At 36.9% G+C, this 22513-nt stretch overlaps 1 protein-coding gene across 1 annotated transcript in view; it reads right to left on the bottom strand.

Annotated features, from left to right (window-relative positions):
* Window positions 1–22513, bottom strand: part of ATG4C (autophagy related 4C cysteine peptidase) — an 87437-nt gene that overhangs the window by 49279 nt on the left and 15645 nt on the right. Inside the window, exons 2-3 of the mRNA XM_060089898.1 lie at window positions 11599–11737; window positions 5391–5474 (exon numbers count right to left, since the gene is read on the bottom strand). Of these exons, the coding sequence (XP_059945881.1) occupies window positions 5391–5474; window positions 11599–11674 (160 nt within the window). The 5' untranslated portion in view covers window positions 11675–11737. The remainder of the gene's footprint in view (window positions 1–5390; window positions 5475–11598; window positions 11738–22513) is intronic.

Genomic DNA, 22513 nt, shown 5'->3' with positions numbered 1-22513 from the left:
ACATAGTTCAATTTCATTTTCAAAAAGGTCAAAAACAGGAAACACTAAATTCCACCACTTTAGGATAGTAGAGTTTTTTGGCATGGAAAGGACTACAGTTGGGTAGAAGCACAAGGAGATTAAAACTTATTCATAATGTTGTACTTCTCTTGTCTAATAAAATTTCATTACTATTCTTGAAGGCTTTTGTCTTCTCTGTATATGAGCAATTCATAATTTTAAAAATGTAAAGATTTTAAATAATATAAAATTATTGAAATAATAAAAATTCATATTTATAATAAAGAAAACAAAGAAGAAAAAGTCCTTCTTCCACTGGATTCTGCCATATCTGCCATATGTCTTACCATGGTACTAAGATAGGCACTTGTTACTATAGGAGAGGTAGATGAAGGTAAGACCAATATGCTGAGATTAGCAGAGTAGGAAGATGGACAGAACATGGGTCCTTGATGATGTCACAGAGGCACTGATTAACCAACCTAGAGCCATCCCTATGTCAGGACTTCCACTTGTGAATGATAATAAATACCCTTACTGCTTTTAAGCTATTTTGAAATGGACTTTCTGCTTATTTGATCCAATCACATCCTTTCTAATTTGGTCTCTGTTTATAAGAACCTATACTTCTGTTTTATCATGAATATCATAATGAAATTAATAATTTTGTAATTATTTGTTTAATGTCTCTCATCTACTGGACTGTAAGCTCCTTGAGTGTAAGTACTGTGCCTGCAATACTTTCAGCAGTAACCCCAGTGCCTGGCACATAACAGGCTCTTAATAAATACTTTTGGAATGAATGAATAACCTTATTCATCTAATCCACCAGTAGCACACACTTGTTTCCAATATTTTTTGTTATTTCAACAAAGCTACAATAAACATCCTTGTACAAGTGTTCTACACATATACAGAGAACTTCTCTGGGGTAAATACTTAAAAGGTAGAATTGCTAGATCCTAAGTTTATGTATTATCAATTTTTCTAAGTACCTTCAAATTCATGAAGAGGTTGTACCAAGTTGCCTCCCATCAGCAGTGTTTGAGTTCCTGTTTCTTCACAACCTTGCTAAAATTTGATATCATCAAGTTTTTAAATTTTTGCAAATTTGATAACTAAGAAACAGTATCTCATTTTAATTTGCACTTCCTTTATTACTGTGGTGAATATTTTCTTATGTTTGGCCACTCAAGTTTCTACTTTAAAAGCACCTGTTCATTTCCTTGGCTCATTTTTTTTGAATTGTCCATGTTTTTCATATTATTTTGTAGCTTCGTATTATTTTGGAGACTAATCCTTTGTCTAAGATATAGATGAAGAGATAACAGATGGACAGACAGATCTTCAATGTACACACACACACACACACACATACATATACCAATACAGAGAGAGAGAAAAAGAGAATGAGAGAGCGTATACAAATATCTTCTCTCTCTGACTTGCTTCTAAACTTTGTTTATGGTGTCTTTCGTGATGCAGATTTTTAAATTTTTATTTGGTCAAATACATCAATATTTTCCTATACAGGCTGTGTTTTTATGTGTTATAAAAGCAGTTCTTCTCTACCCCGATATCATAACCAATAAATCTTTAAAAGAATACGCTTTGGGGAATTCCCTGGTGGCACAGTGGTTAAGAATCCATCTGCTAATGTAGGGGACACAGGTTCAATACCTGGTCTGGGAAGTTCCCACATGCCGCGGAGCAACTAAGCCCATGTGCCACAACTACTGAGCCTGTGCTCTAGAGCCCGCGAGCCACAATGTCATGCCACAACTACAGAAACCCGCGTGCCCTAGAGCTCATGCGCCATAACTACTGAGCCCATGCACTGCAACTACTGAAGCCCGTGTGCGATGGGGTCTGCATACCGCAACTACTGAAGCCCGTGCGCCTAGAGCCCGTGCTCCACAACAAGAGAAGCCACCACAATGAGAAGCCCGCACACTGCAACAAAGAGTAGTCCCTGCTCGCCACAACTTGAGAAACCCCACGCATAGCAATGAAGACCCAATGCAGCCAAATAAATAAATAAATGCATAACAAAGAGCCACACTCAGTAAATGCAGGTGAGCTGCTGTTAATTTTACTGCTTTTACTTTTCCATCCTTACCACTCCAGTGAAACTGATCTTTCAAAAGTCATCAGCAATTTCTCATTGACAAATCCTACAGCCTCTAATCAGGTTTTTTCCTGCTTAACCTCTTTTGAGCATTGGGCACTTTGTCCCAACTTTTCTCCTGAAAATCTCTTTCCTTCAGTCTCTATGATAAAATACTATCATGGGTTTTGTCCTATATGTTGCCTACTCCTTCTCAATTTCATTCACTGATTCTTCTTCATCAGTAGATCCTTAAAGATGAATTTTCTCCACCTATACTTTCCATCAATGTGACCTTATTCATTAGCCTCAAATGCTACCTCTTTGAAAATAAAAATAACTAACCAATCAATTCTAAACCACCTACTTCATTCAGACTGCTTACTTCTGAATGGCCTACTTCAAATACTACATGTCCCCACAAAATCCACGCTTCCTCTAGTATATCACATTTGGTTACTAACACTACCTATAATCCAAGATAGTAGTCTTTAAGTATTCTTTATCTTCTCTCTCTCATAACCTCAAATCCAATCATTTGTCAGATGCTATCGAGTCTACCTTAAAATATCTCAAGTCTGGGGCTTCCCTGGTGGCGCAGTGGTTGAGAGTCCGCCTGCCAGTGCAGGGGACACGGGTTCGTGCCCCAGTCCGGGAGGACCCCATGTGCCATGGAGCGGCTGGGCCCGTGAGCCATGGCTGCTGAGCCTGTGCGTCCGGAGCCTGTGCTCCACAATGGGAGAGGCCACAACAGTGAGAGGCCCACGTACCACAAAAAAAAAAAAAAAAAAAAAAAAAAATCTCAAGTCAATCCTCTCCATTTCACTGCCCTATATCAGAGTCATCGTATCTTGCCTGATAACTGACTTCCAATGGTTCTTCTACGTTGCTATCAGTTATTTTTCTAAAGCATGTATTTAGTTATGATTATCATTGCTCCTTCTGGGCAAGATCAATGTCCTAGCTAGCATGTTCTCAATACATGATCACTGAAAATAATTAAATGAAATCTGGTATTTTGTTGTTCAAAAACCTAGGATAATAATAACTATTGTAGTTAAGAAGCTGGGTACACCACCCCCTATCTCTCTGATAACTTAGAAAACTTGCTTGAACCAAAAATTCTGTGACATGTAGAAGTTCAAAGCTAGCCCCCCAGATTTCTGTTAATTCTACACAGCTTAAACTCTCGTTTCCTCCCCTCCCGCTTCTAACTCCTACAATGATATGAGATGCCTTTTTCATTCCAGATGCCAAATCCATCCCCTTTCCAAAAGAACTTTTCCTACACCAAGCATTTCATAAACTTACCTGACTTTACTGAAGACCAGAGCACGTCAACAAGGAAACTTCTCAGTGGACATGCAGAATCCAACCACCTTTCTGGCTCGCTCTCCTTTCTCCCTCCCGAGCCCCATACCCTTGTCTTTCCCTGTATCCCTACTCCTAGTCCAAAACAAAGCAGTCTTCTATTTGTCTCATTTGTATCCCCTATATCATTTACTTTTCATCTCTTGAGTTGAGGACCCCCAAGAATCCATTTACTGCTCAAAGTATTTCTTCCAAAAAATATATAATGCTATCCTTAAAAATAATTCTAATAACTTTTTCTCACATTCCTTTTATCATGAATAATAATATCATTTAGAATGCTTATATGTACGAGGCATATCACTAAATGCCTATGAAACAGGTATCATTAATACTTAGGGAAATTACATAACTTGCCAAAAATAACAACTAATCAGCCAAAGGAGCCAAAATTCAAACCCACATATGTCTCACCCCAAAGCCCATACTCTCCTCTGCCTGTAAACAAATGACCTAACTCTTTAGCACGGCATTCAAGATGCTCCTCCATAATTTGATCCTTTTCATAATTCTCTCCCACCATAGTTACACTGGACACTTATGTTTCCTAAATATACTGTCTAACATCTCAGTGCTATTGCTTTCATCATGCCATTCTATTCACCTAAAATGCATGCCTTCTTTATCCATCAACTTCCTACTCATCTTTCAAGAATACTGTGAGGACTCAATGAGTTAATACACGTAAATTACTTAAAAATCCTGTCTGGCATATTATAAATACTCAATAAATGTCAGCTGTTACTATTACAAACCATTTAGGCTTTAGACAATTGCTGATGTGACCAAAAAAGATCAACCAAAAAATGAATACAAGCCTTGATAATCACATACTGTCACATACATTCTTCCCCTCTCCTCTCTCTCTCACACACACAAACACACACAAAACACACACACTCATACATACAAAATACCAAGCAAAGACATATAGTACAAAGAATGCCAGTATTAAAATGAAACATAGTCTTGGTTTAAATTCAGCTCTGTCATCTAATACCTGTGTGATTTTGGACAAATTATTTAACTTCTCTAAACTCTGGCTTTCAAGCGCATAGGACAGGGACACTTAAATCTACCTTGTAGGCTTGTTGTGAGAATTAAATACATTTCCCAAAGAGTTTAGCATGATGCTTGACACATAGTAGGCACTCAATAGGGGACATACATTATTAAAAGAAAATATATGATAATTACAGAAAGGATGATGAGCATATATGAAAATTCAGAAACATCAAATACAGTAAATACTTTCAGAAATTGGAGCATCCTTAAGAATTGGAAAACTTACCATTTTTTTACATTAACTAACGTGATACTTTAAATTATCATATACTTTAAAATTATCATCAGAGAACTTGATAAAGAATATTAAGATATTGATTCAAATAATATTTACTTAGCACTCATACGGTAAGTCCAAAATTATGAGGGATATAACAAATGGTGTATGACGGTATGAACTTTATTTTCAAGGAATTCACAAGAAACCCAAACCATATGGCAGTATTTTATGTGTTACATAAAATACAGGTTTTTAAAAGATATATGCCAAAACATAGGCATAAAAAGTAGAACGGCAGTTGCCAGGGGCTGAAGGGAAGGGAGGAATGAGGAGTTATTGTTTAATGGGTACAGAATTTCAGTGTTACAAGATGAAGAGTTCTATAGATGAATGGTGATGATGGTAGCACAACATTATGAATGTATTTAATACCACTGAACCGTACACTTAAAAATGACTGAGATGGTAAATTTCGATATGTGTATTTTACCACAATAAAAATAACTGGAAGTAAAAAACAAAAAGAAATATGTCAAAAGTAGGTTAATCTGGAAATAAAATAATGAAAACAATTACACAATGAATTTCTACAAAGATTTTTAAATGGATTACAAATTTAGCACTTACCTTCATATTTAAAATGGTAACACTTTCCAAGCAATAATACAGGGGAATTTCTACTAAAATATGTCTTTGTTTTCAACACCCAACCTAAATGAGAAAAAGAGAAAAACAGTTTTGCAATTAAAGGATTTCAGACTAAAAGTTCAGCAGCATTTTCTTTTATTTAATTTCAAATCACCAATTCCCAATTATGGATGTGCATATTTTACAAGTGTAGCAAAAGTATTCTGACAATGAACTGAAAATACAGGCCACTTATGCTACTTTCAAATAAAGCCAAGTATTTTAACCACATTCTGCCCACTTAAAGAACATGGCAGATAAAAAATTTTAGTTTTAATTTATTTTCAAACAGATCACAACGTTCTTATGGTATAAAAATTAAAAGGTACAAATTCTACTCCAGTTTCCCTGACACCAACCTCTTTTCCCAAAGGCAACAAATGTTACCAATTTCTTATATCTTCTTCCATTTTAGATATTTTAAAAGTTTAAAGTATTTGAATATTCCAGTGAAGTAATTTAGGAAAAAGATCACACAGTACACTAATGCTTATGATAAAAGTGGATCTCTGAAGTTTCCTAGGGAAATTTGTTTTTACCCCATCTTTTCAGCCAAATGAGGATTTCTGAAAGTGATGTATAAAGCTTTCAGACATTTTCATCTCAATTTTCCATCTCCCATCCCCAATCCTCAACTCTTAGTTGCAAACTCTAATTCTTCCAATTTTCTTCCTACTAAACTGTCTATATCTAAAAGGAACTATCCTTTTGGTTTTTTATGATGTCATTAATAGTTCTCAATTTCCTGAGAAAAGCACTTGCCCATTACATTCCTGAATATTCCTAAGTGTAAGAAATTCCTGAGTGCTAATGGCAGACTTAAAAGCAGTTCCTAAAATGCAAGAACATATAAATAAAAAGAATCTGAAATTGGGAGTTAAGAGACTTAGGTCTAGTCTTAAGCAGACCAACATTTATATTTAACAGAGTTGTTACAAAATTTTAAATGAGTGATTTTTATGAAAGTGCTTCCTTAAGTACTATAATACAAATAAGCATAAAGAACAAGTATATTAAAATATGTATTTATAATAAAAATCATGCAAGTATCTGAGTTTGGTAGTGAAAAAGAAAGAATGGAGGGACTTCCCCAGTACTGCAGTGGTTAAGAATCTGCCTGCCAATGCAGGGGACACGAGTTTGATCCCTGGCCCAGGAAGATCCCACATGCTGTAGAGCAACTAAGCATGTGCACCAAAACTACTGAGCCTGTGCTCCAGAGCCTGTGAGCCACAACACTGAGCCCGCGTGCCACAACTACTGAAGCCCACGCACCCTAGAGCCTGCGCACCACAACTACTGAGCCCACGTGCCACAACTACTGAAGCCCACATGCTCTAGGGCTCGCGTGCCACAACTACTGAGCCTGCATGCTGCAACTACTGAAGCCTACAGCCCGTGCTCTGCACCAAGAGAAGCCACTGCAAGTGAGAAGCCCAAGCACCGCAACGAAGACCCAACGCAGCCAAAAAAAGAAAGAAAGAAAGAATGGAAAGTCAAATACAGTAATCAGGCTTTGGATTACTGCAACACTCCCCCAAAATGGCTTATCTGTAATCAGTTTTCCCCCACTCTAGCATATGCCACGTATCCCTGCCAAATTAATCTCTCTGTGGCTCAGCTTTGATTAGGTAACTTGTCTGCTCAAAAACCATCCTCAATGATTCATTACCTAACAGATTTATAATGAACTTCTCTGTGATACTAAAGACTTTCCACAATATGATACAAATTACCTTTACAGTCATCTTTTCCACTACTTCTCATCTATACTCAAAGTGGACTTTACTATTTGGTTCATACTATTCCATAACAAAAATATCCTCCCCAATATCAGCCCATTTAAATCCATTTAAATCTTCTTCTTCTGACTCAAACACGCACTTCTAAGACATCTTTTCCTTTTCCCACCTATCTCTCATTCTCTTCTCTGAACACCAATGGGAAAATAGTATTTACTGACCATCTATTTTATACTAGGAACTAAGCCAGGTGCTTTATAGACATTGTTTCATAGGAGTATTATTAGTACCATACTAGAATGATTCTAATCCCCAAAACGATAACAATCCCCTCTCCCCAAAAGGCAGTGTTTCCAAAGCAAATCCTAAGAACTTCATAAAAACAACCTCAAAAACTAACAAACAAAAAACCTTTAAGGAAGAACTTCTCTCTTTCTCCCTATGGTTTACCCTCTACCTGTATACCCTCTTACCAGTCACCAGTCCTTCCGAAAGAAAAGAAAGGTGAATCTGATAAGTCAGAGCCTGAGCCTCTATAATGATCTACATTTTACACGAGCAATGAGTTATAGTGCACACAGCAGGCAGAAGTTGTCTCTTAATGGCTAGGCCTGGAATTGACATAGCTTCATTTCTAACTCATTCTATTGGTTGATATGAGACACAAGCCAGCCCAGATTCATATGAGAAAAGAGACAATACAAAATGTGATTCACTGAGGACTGTCTTTGGAGACTAGCTACCATAAACAAAATGTTACCAAAAAACCAACAGTCCATTAAGTTAGCAATTTGAATATCACAAGTCAGGCTTTAAAAGATGCAAACAAACCAAAGAGCATAGAAATAGTAGAGATAATAATGATTTTCTGGAGGAACAGAAACACCCAGAAGGATGATTTACTTCTTAATATTTTAAAAAGGAAATCAAGTTTACATACCTCATAAAGTCATGTAAATATGGGGGGGGGAGCAAAAATGAAACACTTTTTCAAGAAAGTAAGGTCCAGTTATTTTAAATTTTAAGTGCTATGCCATTTCTAGTTCCATCTTTATATAATAATATTGACATTGATAAAAAATAATCCTAAATTATGTTCAGTGCATTCAGAGAACAGCAAGAATAGGGAGCAAGGGAGGCTGGGTTTGAATACAAGTTTCAAGACTTACCTAGATACATGACCTTGAATATGTCACCTAATCTCAGTTTTCTAATTTGCAAAAAAAGAATACCTTAGAAACATATTAGATTTAAATCTCAGAAAGATATCTAACTCAGAAAGATGAAATTTAAATGAGAAGGTGCATAAACTACAACATACTAGTGGGTGCTCAATCGATTTTAATCCTTTTTAAACCATCCATACTACACAAACTCTAAACAATGAAAATACATTCAACATTTTAGAATAATTTTCACCAATAAAAATAAAACTAAAATACTACTCTATAACTTAAAACTATCTAGAACATGTAGTTACCCTGAACAATCTGTTCTTCAGAGATAGGGGTTACCATAATCTTATGATGCCCACTTAAATATCTAGATAGGGAAAGCTACACATATGTAAATAATAGGTTAAATAACAATTCCTAGGTTACTGCTGAAATGTGTTGAGTACCTGTATGACAATGTTCAGACCTTATAAATGAAATCTTCATCACATAACCTATCCATCAAATTAAATGGTTGAAAAAGAACATAAGCCTCTGTTTGCAGATGACATGATTTACACACAGAAAATCCTAAAGAATCCACAAAAAATTATTAGAATAAAAGAGATTATCAAGTTTACAAGATACAAGATCAAATCACACAAATCAATTGTATTTCTATATACTAGCAATGAAGAGTCTAAATGAAATGAAGAAAATTCATTTTAAAATAGCATTGAAAAGAATAAAATACTCAGGAATAACTTTAACAAAAGAAGTGCCAAGACTTACACACAGAAAACTACAAAACATCATTGAAAGAAATTAAAGACCTAAATAAATGGAAAGACATCCCATATCCATGGATTGGAAGACTTAATACGGCAATACTCTGTTAATATGTCAATACTCTGAAAATTGATCTACAGATTTCACTAAAATCTATATAAAAATCCCAGCTGGATTTCTTGCAGAAATTGATAAGAGGATCAAAAATTCATATGGAAAATGCATGGAATCCAGAACAGTCAAAACAATCTTGGAAAAGAAGAACAAAGTTGGAGGAATCATACTTTCCAATTTCAAATTTTACAAAAAGCTAAAGTAATCAAGAGAATGTTCTACTGGCATAGAACAAACATACAGATTAATGGAATAGAATTGAGAGTCCAGAAATCAACCCTTACATCTATGGTCAACTGATTTTAGATAAGTGTGGCAAGACCAGTCAATGGAGAAAGAATATTCTTTTAAACAAATGGTGCTGAGACCTGATACCCACATACAAAGAATAACATGGAACCTCTACCTAACGTCATATGCAAAAATTAACTTGAAATGGATCAAAGACCTAAATATCAGAGCTAAAAAGATAAAAACTCTTTAAAGAATAGGTGCAAATCTTCATGAACTTGATTTAAGCAACAGTTTCTTAAATACAACATCAAAAGCACAAGCAACAAAGGGAAAAAAAATAGGTAAACTGGACCTCACCAAAAAGTAAAAGTTTTATGCTTCAATGGACACTATGAAGAAAGTGAAAAGACAATCCAAGAATGGGAGAAAATATTTGCAAATCATATATCTGCTGAGGGATTTTTATCTAGAATATACAAAGAACTCTTACAACTCAATAATAAAAAGACTACCCAATTTTAAAACATGCAAAAGATTTGAATGGATGTTTCTTGAAAGAATATATACAAATTGCCAATAAATACATAAAAAGAAGATTATCTTCATATGTTCATCAGGGAAATGCAAATCAAACTCACAGTGAGATACTTCACACTCACTAGAATGGGTCTAATTAAAAAGATAGACATTAACAAGTATTGCTGACGATGTGGAGAAATTCAAAACCCTCAAACATTTCTGGTAGGAATGTATAATGGTGCAAACAGTTTGGAAAACAGTTTGCTAGTTCCTTAAAAAGTTAAACTTAGGGTAAACATATGATCCAGCAATTCTACTCCTAGGTATATACCGAAGAGAACTGAAAACATATGGTTACACAAAAACTTGTATACAATATTCATAGCAGCATTATTCATATAGCCAAAAAGTGGAAACAACCCTAACATCTATCAACTAACGAGTGGGTAAAGAAAATGTGATATATCCATACAATGAAATATTATTTAGCCGTATAAGAGAATGAAGTACTGATATATACATGCTACAACATGAATTAACTTTCAAAACGTTATGTCAAGTGAAAGGAGTCAAAAACAAAAGGCCACAAGTTATATGATACCATTTATATGAAATGTCCAGAATAGGCAAATCTAGAGAGGCAAAAAGTAGACTGGTGGATGCCAGGGATTGGAGAGAGGTGGGGAGGAATAGGGAGTAGTTGCTAATGGGTACAAGGTAGCCTTTGGGGGTGATGAAAATGTTCTGGAATTAGATAGTGATGATGGTTGTACATTCCTGTGAGTGTACTAGAAACCACTGAATCATACACTTTAAAAAGGTGAATTTTAGTAGTATATGATTTAAATCTCAATTTTTCAAAAAATTAATGTCTATAATCTTCAAAATACAATGTCAAGTTATTATCAAGTTTTAACTGTCTAAATAGCTAGCTGGCCATGACTTCCAGTGAACCAGGAGCCAACAGCCAATTGTGTTTTACTTAAATTTGCACTGTCAAGGGGTTTTACTAAATTTTATCATTCCTAGCTTATGGATATGAACTTCTTCTGGTTGAAACTGGTTCTGCTGAGTATTTCTCCATCTTTGAAGGATTTTTCATCTCCAATTTGTTTCTAGTCTTAAGTGGGCTTCAAAACCACCATATGATCCTTATTGGATTTGTATGCAAACCAAGAGTAACTAAGTTAAAAATAAGGATCTGAGTGTGTTCCGAGAAGAAAGTCATACGTATCAGCATGTGAACTTTAAATGGTCTGCTTTGTGTGTTCAGAGGTCTATTTTGCTTGCTTCCTGGTTCACACATGAGGTTGCCTGATGCTGGGTCTGAAAACCTGAGGTATTATTATCACCTGAATAAATTCTATCTTCTTTGGAATTTTCTTTTTTAAAGGACCACATGATATGCCTGTGTTTCTAAGTAATGTTTATGATGGTATTTGGCTCTTTCTTCAGGTAGTATTCTTATCTACATTCCTTACAGAAATATTTCATTCAAAGAGAATCTCAACAATTGCCAGTGACTTAACAAGGGAGATAATACATGTCTTCAAATATTTCTTTGGATTTATACAGTTTTCAAATCTTGATACTTACTATATTTCATGTTGTTCCAAGCAGATATAAATTTAGTTTTCAGCTTGTCAACTTCATCTGTTCCTGTGGCCTCCATATTCAGATTCTAAAGAAAAAGCCATCACTTGATTGCATTCTTCTGTAAGTTTAGACTTTTGTTCTGACATAAAGAAAAGAAGATAAAGAAAAATAAGTAATGAGTACATATTATATGGTGCACTATCTGCTAAAGTTACTTAAGTGATTAAATACAACTTGAACTGGAAATGAGCAAATCAATTTTTCATTTTACAGAACAGAATACAATATACTCTATAAATATTTTAATTACAAAATGTATTTTATTGTTGTATATTTTATATACAACAATAAAAATTATCACACAAAACCAAACAATAAACTCCCCCAGACACTCACAATTAAGAACAATAACTTAGTAACACAAGTCAGTTTTGGTGAGACTATTCAAGACTTATTTCATTTGTAATCAGAGAAGGCGATTTGAAATCGTATAAGAAATGGCAACTATCTTCAGAATGGAGGCTTCCACTTATACTGATTAAGTCACTACTTTCATATAAAGCCTAGTTGTTTTTTTTAATTAAGGCATTTCCTATATTTCCAATACATCCTTGCTTCCTACTGCAGCATTTTTTAAAAAAATCAAATGGCTTAAATTTACAAACAATGTTTTCTTACTTTAAAATAAGAATAAATGTAGTTTATAAGTATTTAACTTACTTGAGGAAAAACTGAGATATGTGATTTGTAATCTGAAAGAGGAACAAATTATAACTGAAAATGTTTGAGCTTATTTGAAATAATTCACAGACAGTTTTCTTTTCAAGAAAAGAGTGCCACACAGAACATTATCCTTTCAGGGTTATAAATATCAACTCAAAGGTATTGATACATTTGTTTCTCTGACAATAGGCATTCCGTTTTATAATATGTATTAGAAGCTACTAATTATACATTATAACTGTGACAGAAGAAAGCATGGTCCACTGGAAGAATTTAAAAAGCCAATGTAACTAAGAACAGAATCCAAAAAAGTGGCATGAGATGTGGCTATTGGGTTAGACAGTGGCCAGAGCACACAGGGCCTTGTAGATCATGTTAAAGGTTTTGTTCTTTATCCAAAGAGCAACTGGTTCCAAACAGGGATATCAGAATCAGATTCTGTGGGTTTGGTTTTTTTGACTCCAACACAGAGAACAGATTGAAAAGGGACAAGAGTAAAGGGTGAGAGTTTACTACTATTGTATAGGATGAGGAGAGAGATGGTAGCTTGGACTAGAGCAGTGGAGATGGAGAGAAATGGACATATGAAGAAACGTCCAGAATTCATTAGGTCTCGGTGAGAAAATGGATGTGAAAGGTGAGAAAGAGGAATATGTCAAAGATACACCCAGGTCTCTGGCTTGTGAAATTAAATAGTTGGTGCCAATCACTTAAATAGGGAGCATTAAATTAGGGGGACTTCCCTGGTGGCTCAGTGGTTAAGAATCCGCCTGCCAAAGCAGGGGATACAGTTCGATCCCTGGTCCAGGAAGATCCGCGGAGCAACTAAGCTCACATGCCACAACTACTGAGCCCATGTGCTACAACTACTGAAGCCCACGCACCTAGAGCCTGTGCTCCACAACAAGAGGAGCCATGGCAATGAGAAGCCTGCACACTGCAACGAACAGTAGCCCCACAACCACAACTAGAGAAAGCCCGCGTGCAGCAAAGAAGACCCAACACAGCCAAAACTAAATAAAATGTTTTTTAAATTATTTTTAAAAATAGGGAACATTAGGAGAAGGGCAGGTTAGAGGGAGAAGATCATGAATTGGATTTATGTGGAGTTTGAGATGGCTCTGAGATATAGTAGGGAATCATTCATTTTTATTTAATCACGCAATAAATTATTGCCAGGCACTGTTCTAGGTAGTGCAGATATAGCTTAGGGCAAAGGGAGTAAAATACTTGCTTTCATGATACTTACATTCTAAACATACTAGAGAGGCCAACAAGGCAGTTGGATATATAGCTCTGGAGCTCAAAGGTGAGGTTTGGGTGAGAGCTATTAATTTGAGAATAGCTGATGTACAAATGAAGAGTTAGAACTATAAACATGTTTCTCAAGGATTGTGCCTCGTCCATGATGGCACCCCAGCCTTGAGGATGATATTCAAAGCCCTTCATGAAATTACATCTGCCCACTTACTCAGCTTTCTCTCTTGCCACTCCCTCACATGCACTATATACTAAAGCCATTTTTAATATTAATATTAAAGCTTCCTAAACTTGACATGCTAGTACCTCCATGCCTTGCATGTGCTCTTCCCTCCACCTACAATGCCTTCCTGCTCACCCTCACTTTTTGACTGTCTTATTATCATGAGTCCCTAAGACCCAGCTTAAGTTTCTCCTCCTCTGGTAAGATTAGTAAAATTTTTACCCTCCTCCCAACCTCAAACTAAGACAGAAGCCCCTCTTCTTAGCTCCTTAGGAGCCTATGTCTTCCTCTATCACAGCACTCATCACACTGTATTGTAATAACTTGCTTCTTACCTGCCTCTTACCAGACAGTAAACTTTTCAAATGTCCTTAAATTCTGCCTGGCACACAACTGTTTCTCAAAATGTTTATTAAATGAATCAGTGAACTGATAAATTATGAAACATAAGCAGTAGTCTTACCTGCTGTAATTAGAATTCTTTACCTGACAACTAGAATAAAGAAAAAAATTTCCTCCCAAAAGTGCATTATTTAACAAAATTTGGAAAAGAAAAAAGGAGAAAAGTTTATAAAATGTGTGATTATATATAGTACATCCACATGATGGGTTATATATCCATTAAAAATGCTTACAAAAAGTCTGTGAAAATGGGGAAACTATGCAAAATCTAAAACTTTATGTATCACACAATACTATCTGGAGGCTGAGGGGGAGGTGAAGGGGTAAAAAAAAAGTATACCAAATTGCTCACAGTAGTTTCCCTGACAAATTGCATATGGCTATTTTTTTATCACTATCGCTCACCTTTTCCAAATCTTATACAAAGCACACACATAATTTTTAGAATTTAAAAAGTTTATTTTTAGGGACTTCCCTGGTGGTCCAGTGGTTAAGACTCCGAGCTCCCAATGCAGGGGGACCTGGTTCTATCCTTGGTCAGGGAACTAGATCCTGCATGCCACAACTAAGAGCCCACATGATGCAACTAAAGATCCCACATGCCACAACTAAAAAGATCCCAAATGCCACAACGAAGATCCCGTGTGCCACAACTAAGATGCGGCACAGCCAAATGGATATTAAAAATATATATATAAATTTTATTTTTAAAAAGCCAACAACCATGAATCTTCTAAATATAAAATGTTTAAAATAAGAGAATGTAAGGAACTTCCATACTGTTCTCCATTGTGGCTGCACCAATTTACATTCCCACCAACAGTGTAGGAGGGTCCATTCTTCTCCACACCCTCTCCAGTGTTTATTGTTTGTAGACTTTTGGACGATGGCCATTCTGACCAGTGTGAGGTGATACCTCATTTGTAGTTTTGATTTGCATTTCTCTAATAATTAGCAATGTCAAACATCTTTTCATGTGCCTTTTGGCTATGTGTATGTCTTCTTTACAGAAATATCTATTTAGGTTTTCTGCCCATTTTTTGATTGGGTTATTTGTTTTTTTTATATTGAGCTATTTGTATATTTTAGAGATTAATCCCTTGTCGGTCACATCATTTGCAAATATTTTCTCCCAATCTGTAGGTTGTTTTTTCATTTTGTTTATGGTTTCCTTTGCATGCAAATACTTTGATTTAATTAGATCCCATTTGTTTCTTTTTGTTTTTATCTCCATTACTCTAGGAGACAAATCCAAAAAGATATTGCTGCGATTTATGTCAAAAAGTGTTCTGCCTATGTTTTTTGGGGGGGTTTGTTTTGTTTTGTTTTGCTTTATTTTTTGGCTGCATTGGGTCTTTGTTGCTGCACATGGGCTTTCTCTAGTTCTGGCAAGTGGGGGCTACTCTTCCTTGTGGTGCGCGGACTTCTCATTGTAGTGGCTTCTCGTGTTGCAGAACACGGGCTCTAGGCACACGGGTTTCAGTAGTTGCAGCACGCAGGCCCTAGAGCCTGCAGACTTCAGTAGTTGTGGCACGCGGGCTCAGTAGTTGTGCCTTACGGGCTCTAGAGCGCAGGCTCAGTAGTTGTGGCACACGGGTTTAGTTGCTCCACAGCATGTGGGATCTTCCCAGACCTGGAAAGATCAAACCTGTGTCCCCTGCATTGGCAGGCAGATTCTTAACCGCTGCGCCACCAGAGAAGTCCCTCTGCCTATGTTTTCCTCTAGGAGTTTTATAGCATCCGGTCCTACATTTAGGTCTTTAATCCATTTTGAGTTTACTTTTGTGTGTGGTGCTAGAGAGTGTTCTAATTTCATTCTTTTACATGTAGCTGTCCAGTTTTCCCAGCACCACTTACTGAAGAGATTGGAGGTTCTTTAAAACCAAAAATAGAACTACCATATGATTCTGCAATACCACTCTTGGGCATATATAGGGACAAAAATAATTTGAAAGATACATTCACCCTAATGTTTACTGCAGCACTATTTACAATAGCCAAGACATGGAAGTAACCTAAATGTCCATCGACAGATAAATGGATAAAGAAGATGTGATACATATATACAATGGAATATTACTCAGCCATAAAAAAGAATGAAATAATGCCATTTGCAGCAACATAGGTGGACCTAGAGATTATCATATGAAGTGAAGCAAGCCAACAAACATCATATGATATTGCTTATATGTGCAATGTAAACAAAAATGATACAAATGAACTTACATAAAGAACAGAAACAGACCCACAGACAAAGAAAACAAACTTATGGTTACCAAAGAGGAAAGGGGCAGGGGAGGGATAAAGTAGGAGTTTGGAATTAACATATACACACCAGTCTATAAAAAAGAGATAACCAACAAGGACCTACTATATAGCACAGAGAACTATACTCAATATTTTGTAATAACCTATAAGGGAAAACAATCTGAAAAAATAGACCTATGTATGTATGTATAACTGAATCACTTTGCTGTAAACTTGAAATAACACAACATTGTAAATCAACTATACTTCAATAAAAATGAATAAATTAAAAAATAAAAATAAAATAAGAGAATGTACATGAATGTATTTTCTTTCTAAGTCAGAAAGAAAGTAGGCCACAGGGAGGACCTTGGTTCAAAGAGTTCCCAATACCAGCTACCAGGAACACTCTGGACAGTCCTTAGCAACAGTGTGAAAGTCAACATGCCTTTCAAGTGTGCTGGGGGAAAATGAAGACAAAATGAGATATTTTCTATGGGGAAAGTCTGTGTATTAGATAAAGACTCCTAAATAAATAATTAAATAAATAACCAAGGTAAGATGCTGTGACAGATACAGAAATTAATGAGACAAATATACTAACCTCAAGAAACTAAGAGTGGAATAAATTGTTAAGTTATTCTTTTACTGTTATTTTTACTTCAAACTCCTGCTACTTATAGGTTATTTACTCAGAGTAATTTTACCCCAAACTTGAAACATTTGAAATGTTTTTGGAACATCTCAACTATTTTATAAGAATGCATTTATTGCCATTGTTATATAGAGTACACGAAAAGAATAAAATTATTATCATAAGGTCAAATTAACTAAGCTGTTATTAGTTTAACAATTCAGTATAGTTACTTTCCACATAACTAAAATTGAATTCCAATCTTCTATAAAGATAGAAACCCACTTTATTTCCATATCGAAAATTTAAATGGCTGTTTCTAAAAATCCTAACTTTTTAGAGCAGAGATGATTTTGAAAGGTGATCCCTCGAACCATATTAGAAAGTACTATAAATTAAAACACTTTAAAAAGGAACCAAAAATTCCTAATGAGGAAAGGATTTTCCTTACTGCATATTAAAACACATTATAAACTACAGTAATTAAGTTTAGTAATACTTAAATTTATTGATCTTATTAGCAAAGGATGACACTGAGTAAAACATAACAGGGAGTACAGAAATAAATCCAAATATATTTGAGAATTTAGTCACTGATACAAGAGATATTTCACATCAGTGAGAAAAGATAGCTGATTTAGTAAATAGTACTGGAATAATAAGCTACCCAGTTTAAAAATAAAGCTACCTCACACATTATGAATTCTAGACCAATCACAGAAGTAAATGCAAATACAAACACATGGCATGTTTGCACATACTACAGGGAAGTATTGATTTAAATGTTTTTAACAGTCTTGTAGAAAAGACCTTTCTAAGCATGGTATGCAATGGTATGCATGGTATTGGATGGTATGCAATACTAGAAATCAGAAAGGAAAATGTAATCACATAAAAAAGAAAACTTCTGTACAGGAAGAAGAAAAAGAAAGCATTAACAAGGTTGACTTGCAATTCATAAATTAAGAAAAAAATCCAATTCATATTGTATAGACAAAACGTTAATGTCCATAATATACAAAGAGCTCTTAAAAATCAATCAGAAAAAAAAAACTAAATGGAAAAAAAAGACAAGCATTCTGAAAGAAAAGGACCAATAAACATATGAAAATATTTTCAACCTTACTAGATCAAAGTAATGCACATTAAAGGAATTTAATATTTTTTTCATATTCACAAGAGATATTGGAAAGCCTGAGGTAACAAGCATTTTACAAAATTATTTCTCAGATAATAAATTCCTTGAGGGCAGAGAATGTGTCTTGTTCACTACTGTATCCTCACACCTAGCACACAGGAGTGCTAGTAGACACAAATATCTGTTGATGATACATATTATGACCTATATTTACCACCATAAAGAGATATCCAATAAAAAGTTTTAAAAAAAAGATATCCAGAGAGCATCAAAATATGTGAGGCCAAACTGTAAGAAGAAATAGATTAATCCACTGTTATAATTGGAGACTTTAACACCTCTCTATCAGAAATGGACACATTCAGCAGGCAGAAAATCAGTAAAGACATAATTGAGCTCAAAAGCAGCATCAATCAACAGCTACAGACTACCCCTCCAAGGGGCCTTTGTCGGGGCGGGGGGGGGGGGTGGAAAACAGCTACAGACTAGACAGCTACAGACTACTTCACCTAACAACAGCAGATTACACATTCTTCTCAGGTTCACACAGAATATTCACCAAAATAGACCACATTCTGGGCCATAAAACACCCCTTAACAAATTTAAAAGGATCAAAATCATACAATGTTTGCTCTTATCATGGTGGAGTTGAACTAGAAATCAAAAATGAAAAGATAGCCTAAAAATCCCCAAATACTTGGAGCTTAAACAACATACCTCTCATGGGTCAAAGAAGAAATCTCAAATCTCATGGGTCAAAGAAGGGAAATTGAAAAGTATTTTAAATTAAATGAAAATGAAAAAGTAGTATCAAAATTTGTGGGATGCAACAAATGCATGGCTACAGAGAAATTTATAGCACTGAATGCATATATTAGAAAAGAAAGATAAAATTAATAACATAAGCTTCCACCTTAGAAAACCAGAAAAATAAGAGCAAATTAAATCTAAAGTAAGCAGAAAAAAGGAAATAATAAAAATTAGGGCAGAAAAAAAAAATCAATAGAGATTGAATGAAACCAGTCAATGAAACCAAAAGCTGCTTCTTTGAAAAGATCAATAAAACCTACAAGCCTCTAGCCAGGCTAAGAAAAAAGAGAGAAGACACAAATTACTAATACCAGAACTGAAAGAGAAGGCATCAGCACAGCTCCCACAGAAATTAAAATAACAATAAGAAATATTATCAACAACTCTATGCTCACAAATTTGATAACCCAGATGAAATGGACCAAATCCTTGAAAGACAGTCTGCCAAAAGTCACACAAGAAGACACAGACAATCTGAATACAGCTATATCTATTTTTTAAAGTGAAACAATAATTCATAAGCTTTAAAACACAAAGCATCAAGCCCAGATGGCATCACTGAGTTCTACCATACATTTAAGAAAGAAGTTATGTCCATTCTCTACAATTTCTTCCAGAACATATAGAAGCAAAGGGAATACTTCCAAACTCATTCTATGAAGTCAGCATTACCCTAAAACCAAAACCAAAGACATTACAAGAAAAGAAAACTACTGACCAGTATTTCTCATGAACATAGCTGCAAAATCCTCAACTAAATATTAGTAAGTCAAATTCAGCAATGCATAGGAGATGCATCTGGGTGGCCTCTTTAGTGGAGTAGGAAGACCCCGAGCTCACCTCCTCCCACAGGCATACCAAAATTACAAATATTTACAGAGCAACTATTGATTATAGACCAGAAGACCAACAGAAAAGATCTTCTACAACTAAAGGTATAAAGAAGTAAACATACAAGATGGATAGGAGGGGCAGAGACTTAGTACACTAAAGACCCATTCCCCAAGGTGGGTGACCCACGAACAAAATGATAATTACAGTTGTAGAGGTTTCTCCCCAAGGAGCAAGGGGGTTCAAGCCCCACACTGCGGTCCCCAGCCCAGGGGTCCTGCACCAGGAAAACAAGCCCCCAAAAAGATTTGGCTTGGGAAGCCAGTAGGGCTTACTTTCGGGAGAGAAAGAGGACTGTGCAAAATAGAGACTCCACTCTTAAAGGACGCACTCAAAACCTCACACTCTCTGGGATCCAGAACAAAAGCAGTAATTTGAAAGGAGTCTGTGTCAGACCTACCTGCTGATCTTGGCACAGAGGCAGGAGGCAACTGGAGCTCACCCTGGGGACATACACACTGGCAGCAGCCATTTTGGGGAGCTTGTTCTACCGCGAGGACCCCAGTGCTGTCAAGTACCATTTTGGACTCCTCCCTCTCGCTTATTATCTCTGGAACCAAGCCCCTCCCACCAGCATGTCACCACCTGTAATGGGATTCCTAAGGCCATGCAACTAGCCAGGCAGAGACACAGCCTCACACACCAGCAGGCCAGCTACCTTAAGACCCCCCTCCCCCAAGCCCACAGCTGCCACAGGACCCGTGCTGTACAGAAGAGGGCCCAGGACCTGGCCCCACATACCAGTGCACTGGCACTAGCCTCGGAACCACCAGGCCTTGCAGCCAGAGAACCCAGGGCCTGGCCCCACCCACTAGTGGGCAGTCACCAGCCCCAGAACTCCCTGGGCCCAGGCCTTACCCACGAGTGTGCCAACACCTCAACTCCAGGACCTCCAGGGCCCTACAACCAAAGACCCTGAGACCCAGCTTCACCCACCAACGAGCAGGCACTAGCCCCAGGACCACCTGGGCCTCGCCCCACCCCCCCCACCAACAGGCTGCTACCAGCTCTGTAATCCCCAGGCTCTACAGCCAGAGATTCCAGGATTCAGCTCTACCAACCAGTGGGCTGGCACTAGCCCCAGGACCTCAGACACTAGTGGGTGGGCACCAGCACCAGAATCCCATGGGCTATGGACCCACCCATCAGAGGGCAGACACCAGACCCAGGACCACCACAGCCCCACAGCCTGTCATGTCAGGACACAGCCCACCAACCAGCAGAAAAGCACCACCCACAGGACACACTGGGTCCTGGCCCTGCCAACCAGCAAGCCAACACCAGCTCTAGGATACTCTGGGCCCCTGAGCCAGCCTCCCCAGGATCTGGCCCAACACACAAGTGGGTAAAAAATCAGCTTTGGGACACCCCAGACCCTGCAGCCAGCCATGCCAGAAAATGGACCTGACCACCAGCAGGCTGACAATAGATCCAGGACCCCCCAGCCCCACAGCAGAACCCAGTTCCCACCCATCAGTGGGACAGCACTAGCCCCAGGACCCACTGGGGCTCTGCAGTCAGGTGCCTCATGACCCAGCCCCACCAACCAGGAGCCAACAGCCTCTGCACAAGACAGGGCCTGACAAAGAAACAGATTGGGGACCAGTCATGCCTACCAGACCAACCACAGTAGCCAGCTCACTGCAACAGAAGGACCCATGCAGCCCACAAAGGGGGCACCCTTAGACCATATAGCTCCAGTAACTACAGGGGAGTGCACTGCTGGGACGCATAGGATGTCTCCTACACAAGGCCACTTCTCCAAGGCTGGAAACATAACCAACCTACCAAATACATAAAAATAAAAATAGCAAATTAGGCAAAATGAGAAAACAGAGAAATATTTTGCAAATAAAGTAACAAGATAAAATTTAGAAGAACTAAAGGAAGCAGAGATAAGCAATCTAACCAATAAAGTGGTCAAGGTAATGATCATAAAGATATTCAAAGAACTCAGAAGAAGATTGGATGAACAGAGAGAGAACTTAGAAGTTTGTAACAAAGAGTTAGAAAATACAAAGAAATGGACATATATACACTACCAAATGTAAAATAGATAGCTAGTGGGAAGCAGCCGCACAGCACAGGGAGGTCAGCTCGGTGCTTTGTGACCACCTAGAGGGGTGGGATAGTGAGGGTGGGAGGGAGGGAGACGCAAGAGGGAAGAGATATGGGAACATATGTATATGTATAACTGATTCACTTTGTTATAAAGCAGAAACTAACACACCATTGTAAAGCAATTATACTCCAATAAAGATGTAAAAAATAAATAAATAAATAAAATAATGCAAATAAAAAAAAAGAAAATACAAAGAAGAACGAACAGAGGTAAATACAGTAACTAAAATAAAAAATACAACAGAAGAAATCAACAGAAGACTGCATGATATAAGCAATAGATCAGTGAACTGGAAGACAAAGTAGTGAAAATCACTAAACCTGAATGGAAAAAGAAACAAGGACAGTTTAAGAGACCTCTGCACAATGACTCACATTCACATTACAGGAGTCCCAGAAGAAGAAGAGAGAGATAAAAAGCAGAGAATGTATGAAAGGCATAACAGTTGAAAACTTGCCTAAATT

The sequence above is a fragment of the Mesoplodon densirostris genome, chromosome 2 (assembly GCF_025265405.1).
Source record: "Mesoplodon densirostris isolate mMesDen1 chromosome 2, mMesDen1 primary haplotype, whole genome shotgun sequence".
Taxonomy (NCBI): domain Eukaryota; kingdom Metazoa; phylum Chordata; class Mammalia; order Artiodactyla; family Ziphiidae; genus Mesoplodon; species Mesoplodon densirostris.
Note: the sequence above shows the minus strand (reverse complement) of the source record. Positions and strands in the feature narration are given on the sequence as shown.